The sequence below is a fragment of the Eptatretus burgeri genome, chromosome 2 (assembly GCF_056783735.1).
Source record: "Eptatretus burgeri isolate ZD-2024b chromosome 2, Ebu_testis_v1, whole genome shotgun sequence".
Taxonomy (NCBI): Eukaryota; Metazoa; Chordata; class Myxini; order Myxiniformes; family Myxinidae; genus Eptatretus; species Eptatretus burgeri.
The window spans coordinates 97,298,768-97,320,195 of NC_140962.1; the positions used below are offsets into that span (position 1 = coordinate 97,298,768).

General features: G+C 42.2%; 1 protein-coding gene across 1 annotated transcript in view; it reads left to right on the forward strand.

The window, feature by feature from the left end:
• LOC147032632 (inositol 1,4,5-trisphosphate-gated calcium channel ITPR1-like) overlaps window positions 1–21,428 on the forward strand; it is a 578,387-nt gene that overhangs the window by 467,586 nt on the left and 89,373 nt on the right. The window contains exons 43-46 of the mRNA XM_085850787.1: window positions 10,819–10,932; window positions 14,334–14,435; window positions 16,886–17,078; window positions 17,562–17,684. Of these exons, the coding sequence (XP_085706913.1) occupies window positions 10,819–10,932; window positions 14,334–14,435; window positions 16,886–17,078; window positions 17,562–17,684 (532 nt within the window). The remainder of the gene's footprint in view (window positions 1–10,818; window positions 10,933–14,333; window positions 14,436–16,885; window positions 17,079–17,561; window positions 17,685–21,428) is intronic.

The window sequence follows — 21,428 nt, forward strand, 5'->3', positions numbered from 1 at the left end:
TTACCCCCATGCTGCCCCACATGACCACCACCCCTGCTCCGGTGCCGTTGGTGGTACCGTTAGCCCGAAGTGCATGAACGTTGTTTCAATGGATTGTGTAAAATGAGGCGATGTTTGTGAATGTGTGGATAGCAGTGAATGGCATGAGGTACAGGAGAATGTTGGGAGAGAAAGAGATGGAGAAATAAAGAGAGGTATATAGAGACAAAAGGAAATTGAGAAATGGGGAAATAGAAGAGGGGTTGGGGGGTGGGTTGGGGGAAGGATGCAAGGGGAAAACCCTATCTTCTACATGCACAATGCACAATGCACATTGACCATATGAATAAAATTTACATAACTCTAATCAGAATACTCAAGAAATAACTGACTAATTAATATATGTGTGCATGTGCTTCCATTCCCTCGGCGAGTGCACGAAATACAATCCCAGGCTACAACTGTCACAATATGAAAATTCCCATATACAACTTTAAGACACCCGCAGGGACCCCAAAGGCTTCCACAGAAAGTCTGGTGGGGCTGGCCCTAAAACTGAGGGAGTATTTTGGGGATGGACAGACAGTCATGCTTTATTATGTAGAAGCAGGCACTCCTGCCATTCGAGCAGCTAGCAGAGTGTAGGCCATTGGACGGGATAAATACCGGAATAGCTGGAGTTAGGGAGTTTTAATTTACTTTCATCACAACATTGAAATATTCATTGCATACCACATACCATTGCATTTCATTGCCTGTGTATTTTCGATCCTTACTTTCATATGTTGCTTTTTGTGCCAGAGTCTTGACATGCTTGCCTGAGCCAACTCTGGAATTTGCGACATAATGTTGACCATGGCTAAACATATTGGATGGAAGATTGTCTAATTTTTTGTAGAGTTTGACCTTGGATTTTGTTGGCTGTAACTGCAAAGGTTGGCCCTATTGGGAATTGCTTCCTTGTCATTGAAAAAGGGAAAATGTTATCGGGAGGAGCGAAAGGTATCCGTGGAATAAAAAGTTGCTTTCCAGAATGAGGCCCTGTATCAGTCTGAGCTTCTGTGGTATGCCAGTTCATGTTGCAGATAATATAGCTGACACCATTGCAATGTCTGTTTCTGGAATCAAAGTTGTGAAGGGACGTGATGCAGGACCCAATTTTCAACTTGAGCAAATGTGGTGGAAATCTAGAGGGATTCAGTCTGTTAATTAATTATATTTGGATATATCCTTTCATTGTCTACTGTGTCTCTGCTTTTGTCAACTTTTTCTTCTCTCGGGAACCATTTCATGATCAATGCATTGATTGAGTCAACAGCACTGGTTATTGGGGCAATGACTGCATGATTTACAAGTCATTTTCGATCATGGTGATTGTTTTCAACACAATCAAAAACAACTGAAATTGTCAGACTGAAAGAGGTACTCATTTGGAATTTGAGTCTTAAAAACTGGCTAACTGACTTATCCACATGAGTTTGTCCATTTCCAAGATCCAATAAGTACTTGCTAAACTTGGCTTCATCAGAATTTTCTCCAGCCATGGCAACTCTCATGTTTGTTTGAGGTCGGAGTTCAAAAATGTGCGACCAAGGAACTGAATTTTTTTAATGTTGCTTCCATAATTTGAGGTTGTTCATAATGGCGAATGACAGGCAGGATTTGTTTCCAGTCTCCAACTAACTAAATGGAAAGTCCTCCAAAAGGCTGCTCGTTCTGACACACATCTTGAAATGAACGATCCAAAAATTCAAATATTTAGCAATGGCTCATGCTAATTTCATCAATCACCAACAGTTCAGCCTTTTGCATCAGTATGCCAGTGCCATCTCTTCTGGTAAAGTTGTATGTGAAATCCTGCTTTATGTTCAATGGAATCTTGAATGGAGTTTGACCATTATCCAGTAGAGTAGCAGCAGTAGACATGGCAGTCACAATGGCAATTTTACTCTGAGAGTGAGCTTTTGACAGGATAAGATTGATAATGTATGTTTTCGCAGTCAGTGCTTAAGGCCCTGTCACACCTTGACGTTTTAGCCAGCATATGGCAAGGTCTCAAAATGTATGTAAAACGCTGGCGTATGCTGAACTATTGATGTTTTTTTAAGTTTTGGGCATTTATAACGTGCCGGACAGATGCATAACGTATTAGTAATGTACACAGAACGTTTTAATCACATATAGATAACTTATACCAACGAATGCTGAGCGTGTTGTCGGCGTTCACAACCTATGCCCAACGATAGTCTAACTTATGCATAGCGCAGCAGCGTATCGCTGATGATCACGTGGCGTAGGCCATTCATAGGCTGCAGCTCGACGATTCAAATCATAACCGCACTAGACATTGAAGTGTGAAGCCGCTGTCACACCTTGACATTTTAGCCAGCATATATCGACGTATGAAAAATTTGCCGAACCAAGCTGGCACACGTCGAATACGTTATGGGTAAGTTTTGTATACGCTAATAGCACACTGGCATACGTCGTAGTACGCTGGCATACGTCGTAGTACGCTGGCATACGTCGTCGTACGTCGAGAAATTTTCAGCATGTTGAAAATTTTTCGACGTACTTGAAGTATGACACACATTCCGCATACGCTGGCATAAGTTGTAGGCACGCTACGCGATCATTGACACACGTCGACATACGTTACTTGTACGTTACTCGTAAGTTGAAACACGTCAATGTAATGGTTAGCATCAGTGTTCCAGACTCCCTGGTTTTTTTTTTTCTGTATGACGGTGAGGTTGTCACTTTGATTTCTAGTGCGGTTATGATTTAAATTGTTGAGCGGCAGCCTATTAATTATATTATATTATAACCGCACTCAAAATCGAAGTGTTAACATCACCGTCATACCGAAGAAGAAAAAAAACAAAAAAAAAAAAACAGGGAGTCTGGAACACTGACACTAACCATTACATTGACGTGTTTCGACTTATGAGTAACGTACAAGTAACGTGTGTCAACGATCGCGTAACGTGCCTACAGCACGTTACTCATAGGTGAGAAATAAGTTTCGGGTACGCTAAACATTACCTCGACGTGTTTCGACTTATGAGTAACTTACAAGTAACGTGTGTCGACATGTTTCAACGATCGCGTAACGTGCCTCCAACTTATGGCCAGCATTATGCGGAACGTGTGAGTCATACGCTGGCATACATCGAAAAATTTCAAGCATGGAAAATTTGTCCAACACCTCGGCGTACTACGACGTATGCCAGCGTACTACGACGTATGCCAGCGTGCTCTTAACGTATACAAACTTACCCATAACGTATTCGAAGTGTGCCAGCGTTTTAGCCAAATTTTGCATACGTCAGGCATACGCTGGCTAAATCGTCAAGGTGTGACAGGGCCTTTACATTGAGACAAGATTTTTCCTTGTTTTGATGCAATTGATGCCATGACCTGATCATGGACAAATCTCTGTTCTGGATTGAGAGTTGGTCATTTTTTCTTTCACAAATAGTTCAAGTCCTTGTGTTTCAAAGGCTGTTTCCTCACAAATTGCTCTTGGCACTTTGGTTTGTCTCACAATATTTGCATCAGGAATTGGCAATGCAAAATTGACATGAAGGTCCATTCCCGATCGTTCAACTCATTCTTGCAGATGCATCAGGTCTTTTCCAAGTTGGTACTTCCATTTTTCCCAAAAATCCACTGGTCGAGCAGGAGTACAATATAGGAGGATAATTGCAAATACATCCTGAAGTTGAGGACTGAACCTGCAGGCATCGGCTTCTTCCATGGCTCTATCCTTTTCATTGTCATGTTCATGGAGTCCTACTGGTGGTTTGTGCCCCAGTTAGAATAGGTACACCGTATCCCTGCGTGTCGTAAGAGGTGACGAAAGGGTTGGTGTCAGGAAGGGCATCCGGCCATTAAAACATTGCCTCAAAAAGGGAACCATGATTATCATGGGGCCCACAAGGCTAACCCCTGCTCTTACAGGGAAAAATGGCCTTAAAATGCGTGTATGTGTGTGTGTGTGTGTGTGTGTGTGTGTGTGTGTGTGTGTGTGTGTGTGTGTGTGTGTGTGTGTGTGTGTGTGTGTGTGTGTGTGTTATTTTTTTTCCAAGGAGTCCAAGTTTTACACTGGCATCTTGGAATGGTTCACCATGTTTGCCATCAATGGTACACAAGTCTTCATATGAAGGGACTCCTGTTTTATGATGTTGCAGCATGCAAAGATAGTGTAGTTTGAACTGCTGTCTACTTAATGAGATGGTTGGAATATGCCCAAGAGTATCAGAAATAAAGTAATGGTCTTCATCCAATGGCCGCTCTTTTTGTCTTTGCCATCTCCGTTCTCTGTTGTTCCATGTGAAGTATTTCGGAAGGTCACGATAGAGCATTGTTCTTGCATCATGATCACGCTGGTTTAAGAGAAAGAAGTCCATTAGCTTGGTTTTGGGTGGACCTCTTGCAGCAGAAGTTTGTTCTTCTTCCTCTTCATGGATAATTAACTGTTCATCAGGCAAGTAACATGGCAGTTTTTTAACAGGTGGTTTTCTGGAATAAAGAGGGTATTCATAGATTCTACAAAAGGCTTCAGTGGTTGAGACGTAGTGTGGAGACACTAAAGTTTCAACCTCATCTTTGACCTGAGTTTCTTCACCATTTTCACCTTGTAATGTAAATATAACTTGGTCAGATCCTTTGGTGATGTATTTGTAGAGGTATTTGACAGCTTCTGCCGAATGAACCACTTCACAGCTTTCGTGCGCATTGTTGCACAGACAGAGGAAAAGGTTAAATGGAACAACAAAGTGCTTGTCCACGGTGATTTGCTCTCCTTTCACCATCATTGCATGTTTGAAGTCAGCGTTTTCTAGAAATCTTCACCAATATTCTGGAATCGCATGTTTTTGGACAATGGTGTCGCTTCGAAAGCCTTGGAAATTGCTTGGTGCATCCTCGGTCCTGTCCAATTCCTTTCATGCAGGGACTGTTAACGAATGTTGTTTCCACATGGGCCATGAATCATACTCCCAGTACTGATTTTGTGGAGTTGTGGATTTTTTTTTCCTTTTCAGGAAATTCTGCAGACACGATCTTGTCAATGATCTTCTGCAGTTTGTGGCTTTGGTCCATCAACAATGAGCAAGATGTGAGCATGAGAAAGTCCTCTCTTTTGCCATTCAATAGTGGCTGAATGAGCTTTGACATTTTCAAGAAGATTCTTTTAAAGTAAATTATCCATGAGTGAATCACGCTTAAGTTTGAAAACTCAAGCACAAAGGTCTGGCTGATCTCTTGGACAAATTCAAGAACTATCGCTGCTACTTCAGAAGCTACGGGAAGATTGTGCCTTCGACAATGCTCATTTGTTGGCTTTTGAAGTTTACCTGCATGAAGAACAATGTCATAATTTTCTTCAGCTGTAAGTTTGATTGCCGCTTTAAAGCTTGTTATGTACATCTTGTATTCGCATATCGAAGTTTGGATGTCTCTCATGATATTTTAGTCAAGATTTATGTGAGAAAGTCTGCTCTCCAACTCATTTCCTGAATCCACAAAATAGATCCGAGAAAACTTTGGTTCATCATTGTCTTGAGGTCAGATTAAGTTCAGGTACTTTGATCTCTTGAAAAGCAATCGATGCAAGTGCCAGAACGTTGGTGTATACTCTGATGTTTGAAAGGAATGTTTTGCTACTTGGGTTGACATTAAAGTATTTTATCATCTGCGGAGGAGGTGGAGTAAATGGTTGAAGTTTGACTATCCCTTTGCCACAGCACACCGATTCACATTCATCATTACAGTTAGAGTATGTGCATTACAGTATTGACAACATTGTTCAAAGAAGTTTCCAACATTGTGCTGCCCACAGGCATGTCCTGGTATGAGAGTTGCTTCACAAAATTGATCAACATCAGTGTCTTGTGCAGCATTTGTTGTAGTTTGATTTTTCTCTCATCTTGACAATCTGGCAGTTTTTTTTTTTTTTTTATAGCTTGACGATTATTGTGCAATCACTCTCAAATTTGTTGTTCTGTTTCATTTGTTTGATGTTGTTCCATAGATTTTTGATTTTGCTCTCGTCGAGCTTGTGTCTGTTCTGAAGTTTCATCTCTTTGGTGTTGTGCCATTGTTTTGCAGCTTTCTTTTAGTCGGTTGTGAAATTCAGATTAGGTTTCATTGGTTTTTCGACTGTTGCTTTGCCAGTTTTTAATTTTCTAGCCTACTCATTAGTTTCTGAATTTACTTTCTGAGTTTTTCCTTTTTGCTTCAGAATTTACTTTCTTGCATGAAATACATTTTTGCAGCCTTTCTGCAAATAAGGGGAATGTAAGACACTCATATCTGGCTGTGTTTTGTGAACATGTTCAGAATTTTTGTTTTTTTTATTTTTAGTCATAAAATGTGCTATTTAGAAAAATAGAAAATTCGAAAATGTAAACACTTTGCATGCTTTTTACCTGCGACGTGTCGCAGGTCGATAAGAGCTTGGTGTTATTGCTGATACCTCTGCCACCAAAGGTGAAGGAGGTTGTTTTCACCCCTCTGTCTGTTTGTGTACAGGATATCTGAAAAAGTTGTGGACGGATCCAGATGAAATTTGGTGGGCAGGTTGGGTGTGTGACAAGGACGAACTGATTATATTTTGGTGAAGATCTGGATCCAGATCCGGGAACTAGAATTTTTCAGTGATTCTTCACCATTGAGAGATGGGGCCAAAAATGATATGGCACGATATCTCAAAAAGTTATGGACGGATTCTGATGAAACTTGGTGGACAAGTTGGGTATGTGACCCCGACAAATTGATTCGATTTTGGTGAAGATACGAATCTGGATCTGGATACCAGAATTATTTAATTTTTAAAGTGATTCTTCACCATTGAGAGATAGGGCCAAAAACGATATTTCGCATATTTCAAAAATGTATTGGGCCCGATATGTTCTCGTGGATCAGGCATTACGTGGCGGAGGGATGCGCTCTCCTGAGTGCCCTTCTAGTTGTTGCTGTGGTTCTTGTTGGGGGTCGGACAGCTGCCGGAACCCACCCATAATGATTGCTCGACTCTACCTTCAATGGTAACCAGATGAAATAATATGCCCACCATCTTGGTTTTCTGCTCAGCCTATGATATCAACCTGCTGACTATACACTGCCCGGGTTTGTTTTTGCGTCAGATTTTCATCAGGTTTGTTTCAGCAGAGTTTTTCTCACGATAAGGTCAGGTCAGGTATGGGAGCATGCGCCAGAGCAGCGCGTCGCAGCGACCACTTTCCGCCGGTACTCCTGGGGCCTCCATCTGGCCTTCCCCAGGAAGATGCCTGGCCTACCCATCCCCATCTCCTTGAGATGCCGATCAACCTGCTGCAACCACGAGGCACGTGGTCGGCCCATTGGCCTCCTCCACTCACGAGACTCCCTCAATGATAGAATCTGGTGAGCAGGATCAGCGTCAGGAAAACGAGCCACATGTCCATACAGCCACAGCTGATGCTCACGGACTATGCAGGTAACAAATCTCATCTGAGTCTCTCTCAGCAACCGCTCGTTGGACACAAAATCCGACCAGCGATAGCCAAGGATTCTCCGAAGAGACCTGGTATCAAAGAAATTAAGTCTCCGTTTCGCATCCATAGAGCAAGACTGGAAGCACCAAGGACCTGAAGACTTGGACTCTCGTCCATCTGCACAGGAACCGGCAGCGCCACACTCCATTATCCAGTGAATCTATGACTCCCCAGGCCCAACCCAGACGTCGATTGACCTCCGACTCATAGCTGGCAGAGACATGAATATCACTGCCAAGGTAATTGAATCTCAACACGACCTCAAAATCCTCACCACAAACAGGCACAGACAGGACAGCGGCATCCAAGATGTCATTGAAAGCCTGGATCTTAGTTTTGATCCAGGAAACCCATAATCCCAGCGGCTCCGACTCCTCATTCAGCACCTCGAGAGCCCCCAAAAGGATATCTAAAGTCTCAGCAAAGATGACTGCATCATCTGTGAAATCAAGGTCAGAAATCTTGACATTCCCAAAGGATGCACCGCAGCTTGATCTCTCCGACATCCTCCCTAGAATCCAGTTCATACAAGTGCTGAAAAGTGTGGGGGCCAGAACACACCCCTGACGAACTCCAGTAACAACTGGAAATAAGTCAGAGATGGTACCACCACATCTCACAGCACTCTCAGTACCAGAGTAGAGTTCAGACATCAGATTGATCAGTTTTGGTGGTACACCACAAAGACCAAGAATCCTCCAGAGGCATCCCGATTCACTGAATCGAACGCTTTACAGAGATCAACATAGGCTGCAAGCAGCTCCTGCCAAAACTCTCGTCTGCGTTCGGTGAGGACCCGAAGAGCAAGGATACGGTCAATCGTTGACCTCTTTGGTGTAAACCCTGACTGCTCTAGACGCTGGTTCTCAAGCATATGGTGGCGAACCCTATCAAGAATTATCTGAGCAGAGACCTTGCCCGGCACTGAGAGCAGCCTCACCACTCGGTAGTTGTTGCAGTCTTGGCGATCACCCTTCCCTTTCCTGAGAGGGACAAGAAGGCCCCTCTTCCAGTTGGGATGATGCCTGTGTTCCAAGCAGAGCACAGAACTGCATGCAACGACATGAGTGCAGCATTTCCAACCGCCTTGAGAAGTTCAGCATGGATGCCACAGATCCCTGGAGCTTTACCCCATTTCAACCGGTTCACCACAGCCTGTGTTTCCACAAGCGAAGGTGGACCACAGTTGATTGGAGGGTCAGAAACAGGGATTGTAACACCCCTGACGTCCAACTCGACAGCTGGTGGATCAGCCTGGTACAACCGCTCAACGGTGGTCTTGAAGGCACTCCACAACTCTTCAGGACCTCCCAAAGCACCAAGACTCCTCAAATCTCCACTCAGCTTGTTCGCAAACTCCTCAGCTACCTTTCATCCTTGAGCTTGCCAACATCCAGCCTCGGTTGGGATGATACCATTCTCCTGGATTTAAGATGCAACTTCAGAGTTGCTACAACAAGCCGGTGGTCAATATTGAGGAACTGAGCACTCCGGAGGACCCTGCAGTTCTGGATAATCCTCCAGCGACCATCAACGAGGACCTGATCAATCTCCTTTGCCACACTGCCAGCGTTGGAATACCATGTCCAGCGATGAGCTTGCGGGCACTGAAACCATAAACCGGCCACCCTAAGCCCATGACTTCTTGCAAAGTCAAGGAACTTAGTGCTATTCTGGTTCATAGTTCCTGACCCATGGGGAGCAACACACGTCTCATAACCACCCCTTTCAGTTCCAGTCGATGCATTGAAATCCCCCAAGACTAGAAGTGTATCTCGTCTGGGGCACTGATCAACCACAGACTCGATCGTGGCGTCGAGTGCATCCTTCACGGTGAGATCACTCGCCTCAGTCGGAGCATAAACAGAGACCAGGGAAATGACACCTAAGGAGTGACAAATCCTTAGTCTCATAATACGCTCGTTGACCGGTGTTACCTCAATTATCATTGGAGTTAGCTTATTGGACACAGCTACAGCAACTCCTTGGGAATGGTAACCATCAGAGCGACCAGACCAATAGTCGGTGTAACCACCCACCATGATCTCGCCGCAATCTGATCTCCGAACCTCACAGAGTGCTGCAATACCCATGTCCAAACGCTTGAGCTCAGATGATAACAGAGACAGGTGATCATCCTCTCTTAGGGATAGGACATTCCAGGCATCCACCCGAAGGGACCGCCTCAGTTTAACCCAAGGAGACCGCCGTCAGGTGGACGACACCTCAGCACCACTCTCCCGCAATCTGACCCGGGAATGCTACCCCGTGGTTTCCCTCCTATCATCAAAGATTGGGGGTCCCGAAGGCTTTGCTCCAATCCCGTCATCCGGTGAGCTGCCCTGCGAAGGGAAGCTGCACAGGAGGTACTCCCACGGAGTGGGTTTTGAGACCCCAAAACCCCAAATAAGAGACCCTTAAAAAATCACGATAAGAGACCCCAAAAAAAATCTAATCATATGTCAAATAAAAATTATCAATAAGCTATAATCGAGCCCAACAGCATGCATGGCACGCATATGATACACATAACCTCCCTAAAACCGTTCCTGGAGTAATTTTGTTTAAAATCTTCCGATTTTCATCGGGTTTGTTTCAATCACGTGTTCCTGAAGTTGCAGTCCACCGCATACGTTTTTTGTTTCTTCTGCCACATCTGAGTAAAATCTACTTCACTGATTATGATAACTGTACACCACTTGGTCAGTCATCTCCTCAATTTTTGTGTTCTTTTTGAAAGTTTTCCCCATCAACTTTTGTGTCGAATTAAAGTTGTTTTTTGTATCACAGGTTGTGAGGTCATTTATCATTTTTGAAAAAAAAAAGAAAAATTGATCTGAATTTTAGAAAAATAAAAAAATTGAAAATTTAAACACAAATTAGATACACCATGAAAAACATTTAGAAATGAAGAAAATACTTAAAAACTTAGACACATCTATTCTCTTCCTTATACTTTGTAGAGAACATCATTAAAGTTTCAGCTTAATCTGGCCACCAATATGTGTGAGAGATGCTGGACAGACAAACACACAAACATTTGCTCCATTATAGTATGATTACCATAATCGGGAGGATGCATAGTCTGGATGAGCATTGTCCATTGGAGCATATTAACTGGATAATACAGTTGGGTATCAGCTGGGATAATGCTGATTTATATAGTAGTGGAAACATTTGAAAGCCTTTTTTGGATGGTTACATAATTAACTGAAATGTTAGTCAAAGATTTTTAAGGGTTGTTTCATTCTGAGCCTAAACTGTAGTTCCAATACTAAATTGCTTCTTCCCTGCATAGGTGGAGTTGATTAAGAGAGCCTACGAGCAAGGGGAGGAGAGAGTTGCAGGTGGTGATGAGCAAGGAGTATCTCCACATGATGTTGGCCATAACATTTACATCCTTGCTCACCAGGTCAGTCACGCTGACAATTATTAGAAGAATTTACTGAACTGTTTTGAGAGTCATTTACACATCGTTGGTTTTGTGATGAAACTGAAAAGTTTAATAATGCAGCTGTATTGGTAAGTTCCAGGTTTGAATGCAGATATTCAATCAAAAGAAACATGTCAATCAATTTTTTTATGTCCTGCTTTTCATGTAGAAGCATCATCTCAATGTACTTTAAAAGAAGGAAGATTTTTCAGAAAATAGGACTTACGAGATGAAATTTTAGTTAATAAAGCCAGATCCATGTCAAGGACTGACAGGGTTGGACAACAATAATGCATTCATATCTGACCTTTTTTCTTCAGGGCAAATAAAATTTCATCTGACAGAATTCCTTCTCATCTATAAAAGGGGCATGTTTAGGTGACCATCTTTCACTGTCTTGTGGTTGTGTTGAAGACCTTGTGATATATATATATATATATATATATATATATATATATATATATATATATATATATATATATATATATATATATATATATATATATATATATATATATATATATATATATATATATATTGTTTTTTTTACAAAAATCAACTTTTTGGCAGGTTCCCTGGCGAATTTAAAATTGGATCACTTGCAAAGGTTTATGTTTTTGCAAGTGTTTCACAACAGCTAAATAAACCAAATGAAGTTCTGTGTTTATATCTGGAAATGTATGAAATATCTGGAAAACTACACTATAAAACAGTCAAGGGTTTGCGAAATAGCAGTCAAGAAGTGTTGGTACAAATTAAATGTGCAAATAGATCAAGTAGTGAAATGATTTGCAACTTTGGATACATCAACGTCTATCACATTGCAACAGCTGAATATAAAACAGGATGAATATACACTCCGTGCACAAAACATGAGGAACACCTGCTCTTTCCATGAAATAGACTGATCAGGTGAATCCAGGTGAAAGCTATGATCCCTTATTGATTGCACCTGTTAAATCCACTTCAATCAGTGTAGATGAACGGGAGGAGACAGGTTGAAGAAGAATTTTTAAGCCTCGAGACGATTGAGACATGAATTGTGAATGTGTGCCATTCAGAGGGTAAATTGGCAAGACAAAACATTTTAAGTGTCGTTGAACGGGGTATGGTTGTAGGTGCCAGGCACACTGGTTTGAGTGTGTCAAGAACTGCAACGCTGCTGGGTTTTTCACGCTCAACAGTTTCCCATGTGTATCGAGCATGGTTCACCACACACAGGAGACATCCAGCCAGCGTCAGGCCAGTGGTCGAAAACGGCTCATTGATGAAAGAGGCCAAAGGAGACTGACATGAATTGTGCAGAGCAACAGATGGGCTACATTTAGTCAACTGACAGTCCAGTACAACATTAGTGCCAGAAGACAGATAAAAGAACGCACAACTCATCGCACCTTGACACGAATGGGGTGTGGTAGATGACGACCGCACAGCGTTCCACTTCTTTCAGCAAAACCAAGAACCTGCAGTTGCAGTGGGCTAAGGAACGAAAACACTGGACTCTGGATGATTGTAAAAACATTGCCTGGTCTGATGAATCCTGGTTCCTGCTGTTATGGGAGGACTATGGTTTGGAGAAAACCACATGAGTACATGCATCCATTGCCGTGCGTCAATAATGGAGGCTGGTGGTGGTGGTGTGATGGTGTGAGGTGTGTTTTCATGGCACACGTTGGGCCCCTTGATAAAAGTGGAGCAACGTTTGAATGCCACAGGATAACTGAACATCATTGCCAATCAGGTGCATCTCTTCACGGCAGCAATGTATCCATCTGCGAATGTATTTCTTCAACAGGATAATGCCCCATGCCACAAGGCTAGGATTGTTCAGGAATGGTTCCATGAACATGACAGTAAATTCAGCTTGCTGCAGTGACCAGCCCAGTCACCAGATCTCAATCCAATTGAGTATTTGTGGGATGAGGTGGAACGAGCTATTCGGAGTGGAGATCCATGACCGGCCAACTTGACACAACTGTGGGAAGCATTGGAGTCAAAGTGGGTCAACATCCCTGTGGAACACTTTCGACATCTTGAAGAGTGCATGCCCCAACAAATTGAGGCTGTTCTGAGGGCAAAATTGGGGTGCAACTCAATATTTGGAAGGTGGTCCTCATGTTTTGTGCACTGAGTGTATATCTGGAAAACCCAATGAAAAGTCAGCATGACTTGGCTTGTGTAGTGGATTCATCTAAAAATAACGATATTTATTTATCTTGCACTTTGTTTAAAAAAACAATCTTATGTAATCCATGGATTATATATAGACCCAGGATTATACTATTCAAAATAAAATGAGATGAAACCTCATTTTTGTCATTGAAGCAACAAAGTCAGCATCAAAAAGCTGTAAAAGTTCTATATTATTTAGATACGGATTTTTTTTTTTTTTAACTAGATATCTCTCCCATCTGAATATTCAAGTTGTGCATGTCTGTGTGTATGCGCAAGTACACACACACACACACACACACACACACACACACACACACACACACACACATATACACACACACACACATATACACACACACACACACACACACAAAAACACACTCATCATACAAACAAACAAACACACTCATCATACAAACAAACAAACACACTCATCATACAAACAAACAAACACACTCATCATACAAACAAACAAACACACTCATCATACAAACAAACAAACACACTCATCATACAAGCAACCACACACACTCATGCAAACAAACAATCACTTTCCCAACCACATGGCTTATCAGCTGGGCACCATTCTTCCTCGAGGTTTTTGATCCTTTCAGCCCAGAACTTCTCCAAACAATGGTTCCACAACTTTGGTCACAGATCCACATCAGTAGATTACCGACATCAGTAGATCCACAACTCAGTCAACCCGTAGTTTTCCCAAATACACAAGAATCAAAGAAACACATAAGAAACATAAAGATCAAAGAAACAGTGTTGTGGATTTTCCACCAAACACACACGAATGGAGGGGGGTAGGGCAGCTAACTGGATAGCCCAGACTGGAGCTACACACACTCGCCTCTAAACTCTCGAGCTTGGGTTTGAATCTCGGCTTGGCTATAAACTGTCACTCTTGTGTTTAACAGGCAGGGTGATTCATCATTGTGTGCACCGTTCATCAGATTAATGTTAAACTGTGCATCCCATCTGGCAGCATTAGATTGTGGATGGTAAAGATCCTCCCTTGTCAAGTTATAACACACACACACACACATTTTATTTAGCCCTCATTTTTTTGCCATTTTAAAAGTCAAATCTCATTACTTGTACCCATTAGCTTTCATAAAATTGTTGAATCCTGTGAACATTTACTTAAACATACAACTTATGTTTTGACATAAACCTGACCTGCTTACAAATTACAGCTGGCAAAGCACAACAAAGAGCTGCAGCAAATCCTGAAGCCAACAGTGGGAGCTGAAGACGAAGCTTTGGAGTATTACACAAGTCACACGGCACAGATTGAGGTCAGAACCACTTTTTTTTTCTACTTGAAGTCTACTTCAAGACCTGAAGTGGAAGTACTTGTCTCGAAAAGGTCAGAACCAGGAACTCCATCTACAGTATGGTAACATGTCTGTAATAATTTTGCATAAGTACTTTTTGTGACTTAAGTACTTCTTCCACTCGGATCTTCACTTTCTCTCATGCACCGATTTATCCCTTCCCTTCTGTCGCTTTTCTGTGCATCCTCTAGACCCTGATGCACTGAATGCTACAGGGAGGTAATTGCAGTCAACCTGCTTGCTTTCTCAGCCTGGAAAGTTAACTGGACTGAGTATAACTTTAATTAATTATGTAATGCTTGCAACAAGTTTGTGTCCATCCTGAGGCAAGCCAGAAAACATAATCTTACAAATATCAGGACTAAGCACTCTAACCAGTCTCATTCCTCCAAGTCATGGTGGTGCCTTGTCAAGTCTGTCTCCAGTGTATGCTCACCCTCTATCCTGTCCCTCACCTCAAATGGCATTACTGCAGACTGCCATAGATAAGGCAGAATGTCTCATCTCTGTCTTTGCCTCCAAATCTCATGTATCCAACCCATCCCATTGTGCCTTAATCTTACCCATATGTACCTCTTGTCTACTGGACTATTTGTCCTTCTCACCCAAAAATGTAGATAAAGTTCTGTCCGGCCTGGATTGTGCTTCAGCAATTGGCCCAGATGGTATAAATGACCTTGTTCTCAAATCCTGCTTTTCCATTCTTGCTTCCTCTCCATCTGCCATATTCAGTTTATCCTTCTCCTTTGGCTGCCTCCCCTCTGCCTCAAAATCAGTAATCACTCCCGCACACAAGAATGGGACAAAAACAGATGCAACCAAGTTTAGGCAAATGAGCTCGTTTCCATTTACAAGCAAAGTCATGGAATCCATCATTGCTTCCAATGTCAAGTTTTTCCTGTTTTCCCCAACAACTTGATCTCTGGCCATCAGTTTGGATTCTCTTCCAGACACTCAACTTTGGACATGTTTCTGCTCCACTCTTAGCAATTGTTGGAGGATATCAATCTCAAACAAGAGGATAGAACCGTCTCCTTGGACAAATCCCTGGCATTCGACGCAGTCTGGCATTCTGATTTGCTTGCCAAGCACCCTGTCTGTGACATAGAAGGCTGCCTACATTCCTGGATTTCTGAATACCTCCACTCACACAGTCAATGTACTGCCATCAATGGAATCCTCTCCTCCCCTTTCTCAGTGGAGGCAGGAGTTCACCAGGGTTGTGTTTTGGGCCCAATATTGTCCCTCATCTCTATAAATGACTTCTCCCATGCTCTGGAAAACCCCTTCTTCCTTTTTGCAGAGGAATCCACATTGTGTCATACAGTACCCAGATCCCTCTGCGAGACAAATGCAGCTATGTCTCTCTCTGCTCATCTGGAAATGATTAGACACTGCTCTGACAAATGGAGCACATCCTTTAATCCTTGAAAATTGGACACTCACCCTTTCACTCTGGAAAGATAATCAAATGAACCCATCTACCTATTTCCTTGGTCATCCACTGGAAGAGGTTCAGTCTCTTGAACTTCTACACCTCACAATCAGCCATGACCTTTCTTGGGCCGACCACATTAGCAACGCTAGCCTCCAAAGCCAGCCGCACACTGGGCATCCTTTGTCGATCCAAGAGTACTGCTCTCCACTCTGGGCTGATGCCCCAGTATATTCTCTGTCTCTCTTGTATTGTGCAGAATGTCAAGCTCTCAAAAATATTGGAATATACTGTGATGAGGCTGAAGAACAGAGTCTGTTGCTCTCATATCGCAGGCAGGTCAGTGGCCTCTCTATTTTCTACCATCTATGTTCTGATATTGCTCGCTATGCCATCTCATTCCAACAACCCTCCCTATCTACCCCTGGATGTATGCCTTCTTCTCGTTACATCATCCTGGTTAACTTACCAAATCCAGGCTGACTGCACACCTCAACTGTTTTAATCCGAGCTTCTCCCATTTATGGAACCACCTTCATTGGCTGTTCTGTCTCACTCGTCCCTCCAAGGCTTCAATCAAGCAGTACACTGGCACCTCTTCTCATCACTAATTCTGACCCATGTTCTTTATTACCCCCATTAACCTTTCCTAACCCAACCATCTGATTTGCAACTTTCAGTGTTTCTCTCCTTCTCCTTGTATTCTTGTTCTTTTCATTAATTCCTTTCATTTTTCTCCCACTGTCATTTCTACCTTGCTCTTCCATGAGCCTCACTGCTTTAAATAAAATAAAATTTAAAAACCTTAAATCTGAGATTCCAACATGAGCAAAAATGGTAACTTTTACAAGTTGAATTTTACAAAATTGTGAAAACCGTGAAATTGATTATTGCAATGAAGAATTTATTCTCGTGTAAATTGATTATTGTAATGAAGAATTTATTCTCGTGTGATCATTTTTACTTTTCTTTAAAGATTGTGAGGCCAGATCGCTCAATGGAGCAGATCGTGTTTCCTGTTCCAAGCATCTGTGAGTTCCTTACAAGCGAGTCGAAACAGCGAGTGTATTACACAACTGAACGCGATGAGCAGGGAAGTAAAATCAACGGTTTCTTCCAGAGTGCAGAGTTTCTCTTCACAGAGATGGTCTGGCAGAAGAAGCTGCGAGGTTGGTGCAGGTGATCACACCGGACATGGTGGAGGGGTTTTAGTTTTGTCCTTGGAGTCGGTAGTTTTGTTATCTTATTTTTAATGTTATGCTCAAGTTGTTTAACAGGATTATTGTAATTTCAGAATTGCCTGTCTTAATGTACAGGGACAAAGGAACTTAACTTGGGCAATGTTCCATATCAACATAAAGGTATTTTGGTTACAGTCATTCCTGTTTCTTTTTTTTTAACTGGAAAAGTTTTTATTCAATAACTTAACTGGGGTTAAAATGGAAATTTCTAATTAAAAAAAAAAATTGTCCTTTTCATATTAATAAAATGTATTAATTTCCTTCCTTTCTTTTTGTGTGTAGGCTTTTTATTGACACTTTTGTATTCTTTTTAAATCCAACTGGAATGTCTGCGAGACCCTCCTTGAATAATTTACATCAAATTCTGTACATTAGTCCTTTAATAACATTTCCATATCAATTCTTTCAAAGCTCAGCCTGTGCTCTTTTGGTGCTCACGTAACATCACTCTCTGGAGCAGCATATCCTTTAACCTCGCTGTGCTTATCAACCTCCTGGTGGCTTTCTTCTACCCATTTGACTCGGCTGTGAGAGGTGGGTTACTGGACGCAGTGAACTGGTTTGAATCTCTGCCTCACCATCATTAACACATTTAGCATTAGCATTGCTACCTTCTATAAATGAGGAACACATCCTGTAAAAGAACAAGAATGTATAACCTCGATATTCAAATATAAGGCTTTTCAGAAAAAAGTGGGCGGTCATCATAACATATTCAAAACTTGAAAGCATGTGAAAATGTAAAGCCTGTCCGTGTCTGCTTTGTATTCAGACTTCTTCTTCCATATGCCAAACATGATGAAAATAGCTAAAAATAACATATAAAAGATCTGACGATTTTAGGTGACCTTGACATTTTGACTTCAAAAGCAATTGGTTTCTGTGACCCAATATGCAAGCCCTACTCAAATTACAAGTCAATCAGATGAAAATTGATGATTTTATGCAACCTTGACCTTTGATCTTTTGATCTAAAAAATAATCGGCTTCAAGCTTTTGATTAGTGAACCAATTCAGTGACCCAATATGCAAATTCTTAAAATTTCAGGTCAATTTGATGAAAATTGACGATTTAATATGACGTGGACCTTTGACCTTTTGACCAGTTTATTAATTTGTCTTTTTCATGTTCTCCTAATAAAGCTTTGTTGAAAATTTGATGACAAAAGCTCAAATGGTAAAAATGTTATGGCCCAGACAGACAGACAGACAGACAGACAGACAGACAGACAGACACACACACACAGAAGTGATTACAAAACCCTGTCTCTCGCTGCGTGGGGGATGGGCTAATATTATATGCACTCCAGATATATAATTTTTATTGGTAAACAGAATGATGCCATTGTAAGTTTTATGAACGAGTGCTTGTAGACATGATAAAATTCTCACAAACCTGTTAGATCCATTAACATCCCAATATATCATTTTAATACAGAATCATAAGGCCATGTGTGCAAATCTTGCCTTTAGGCTATTTGTGAAACCATGTGAAAAACTTTTACCAGTTTGGCAAGTAACTAACGTCAGTCAACCGCAGGTATTGTTCAAAACTCACTCAGGTCTGCTCAGCAAGTAATGCATTTTGCAGGCTCTGCTGCTAAGAATCCTCACTGATGTTGTGATCTTCAGTAATTAAGTTGGAACTATGAATATTTGATTATTATCTCCATGCTTTTTGAAAAAAACAAAAACGGGGGCTGGTACATTGTAATCCGCTCTGTCTGTCTGTCTGTGTGCCCGTCCATCATGCTATCTCCTAAACGGTTGGGCAGAAATTCACCAAACTTACAAAAATGTGCAAGAGCAGTGTCATTTTGGCCCAGCCCCCGAGGATGGGGGTGAGAAGGTCAAATACCAAAAAATGCATTCATGGGCAAATTTTTTTAATGAAAATTTGTATATGCAATCCACATGGGGAGACACATGAAAAATGTAAAAAACAAAAACAAATTTAAACTCAAAATTTGAGATTGGGTCATTCCTGGTGGAACTTTTTGCATTCTTTCAACTTCGCTTTTGGTGGGAAGTGGAGAGATCTGCGATGGCGTGCCATCGACTTCACTCGTTTCCTTTGTGGCACTATGTTTATATCTGTGCTTTTACTGATTAATACAGGAATTTCCAATTCAAATTTCAGTTATTTTATTTGCCATTATGCAATCCACAAACCATCAACCATCAAAGTTATAAAGGATGCAGCCTCAGCAATTTCTGCAAAACAACAGTTAGTGAAAATGTAAAACAACCAATCAGTAGTTTTTCAAACATTGCAGTAAGCAGCCACCAAAAACAGGAGACAGACAGCGGAATGCACACCATGCTTTGCAACATGTGTATATATATATATATATATATATATATATATATATATATATATATATATATATATATATATATATATATATATATATATATATATATATATATATATATATACACGTAATCCATTGGGACCACACTGTGCAGAGCATTGGTGCAACCGAAGTCGTCTCCTCAGCTATTGGGCACATTCCGAGACAGGTCACCACTCTTGACACAACATACCAGCAAGATGGCACTCATTTTGCCAACCTCAGAAGGATGACAGGCAGAGTCAACCCCACCTGGTATTAATTCAACAGAGAAGTGGAATTTAGAACTCAGCATCCTTGGATCCCAAGCCCACCACCCCAACCATTAAGCCAACACCAGGCATTTTATTTATTTATGTGTGTGTGTGTGTATATATATATATATATATATATATATATATATATATATATATATATATATATATATATATATATATATATATATATATATATATATATATATATATATATATATATATATATCGAAATATTGTTACGAATTTGGAAGTTTATTGCACTCAACATTCAGGTCCTTATAGAACAGTTATATCGGTAAGCACGTGTTTCTAGTTCGGGTCCCATCCCTTGTCTAATGGGAATTAAATGTTCATGCGCTGTGGAGTTATTTTGATAGTCAGGGTTTTCTTTTACATTTTTATATCAACAACAACAACAACTTTTTAACGATGACACCTGCCTTAGCTTCCTTCCACCATCCTCCACCGGCACCATTGCACGCGTGCGTGTCAGAACGTACGGGGGCGGAGTTCACGAGGACCTGACGTCTCTCTCGCCCAATCCGGGGGATGCGAGCAAGGTTGCCGTCGGCTAGCCAATAAGCGCAGCCCACGCAGGACAATGTTACTCCCCTTGTTTGAGGGGAGGTCCACCATGACGGCCGCCACGCCCCCTGGTCCAATCAGCGGACTTGGCACCCCTTTCGGCCAATCACGGGGGCAAAGAGCGAATCGCGCGACACAACCGTCCGATCAGGAGGCGAGTGGCCAGGAAAGAAGTCCCTCCTGCCGGAGGAGAAGGAGTGGTTGTCTGGACCAGCATCAAAAAGAGACGGTGTGCTTGTGGCGGCACCGTTGGCCAGTTCAATTGTTTGGGGCGTTCTGGCTGGAACGTGAAGGTCTCGTCGCCTGGTGGCCTTGTGAGCCTCGTCGCCTGGTCGTCTCATCTTGCCTGCCGGTGCTCTGTCCGATCCACCTTTGCGTCGGCTGGCGTCCATCATTGCATCGTGTTGTGGGTTTGAGTCGGGCCGAAACGGATCATCAAAAACCGCACGAGGCGGGGAGGTGCGAGACAGGTTCTCCCCTTTGGCTCACCTTCCCTCCCGAGCTGAAGGGCCGAATAAAGGCCGCGGCCATCACTTCTTTTGGGTATTTGTGTGTGCATGTGTGTGTCTGTGGGTCCGTCTTCAAGTGGGAATTCTGAAGTGTTCTTTGCTGTACATTATTCGCATTGCTAAGTCGGTTTAACCCTGCTCTTTGTGTATTCCCTCCTCCTTATTGTAAATAAATATCCATTTTGTTGAATGTTTCAGCTCATCCTTGTCCTTTCCTTCATTGGATTAGCACGGTGCGTGTTGGGTGATTAAAAAGGCCGTTGCTGCCGCAGTTGTGCATTTGGACCGACGGGACCTCGGTAACCATCCGCTCAGGTTACGCACGGGTCGAGCACGGTAACGGCTCGTCCCATTCGAGCTCCGTCAAAGGTGTGAATTCCTCAGTAGCTCACCACGTGGGCCTCGAGGTATTTTGAAGTTTGGAAAATAACCCGTTACCACGCGGTTGAATTATCGACGATTCACGGTCCTGTAAGGGACCCGTACCTTCGGAGTTATCGGAAAGGTATGATCTCGATTCCGGGTGTTCGGTGGAGCTGACTCTACTGCCCCATCTGGCAGTCGTGCTCGCCA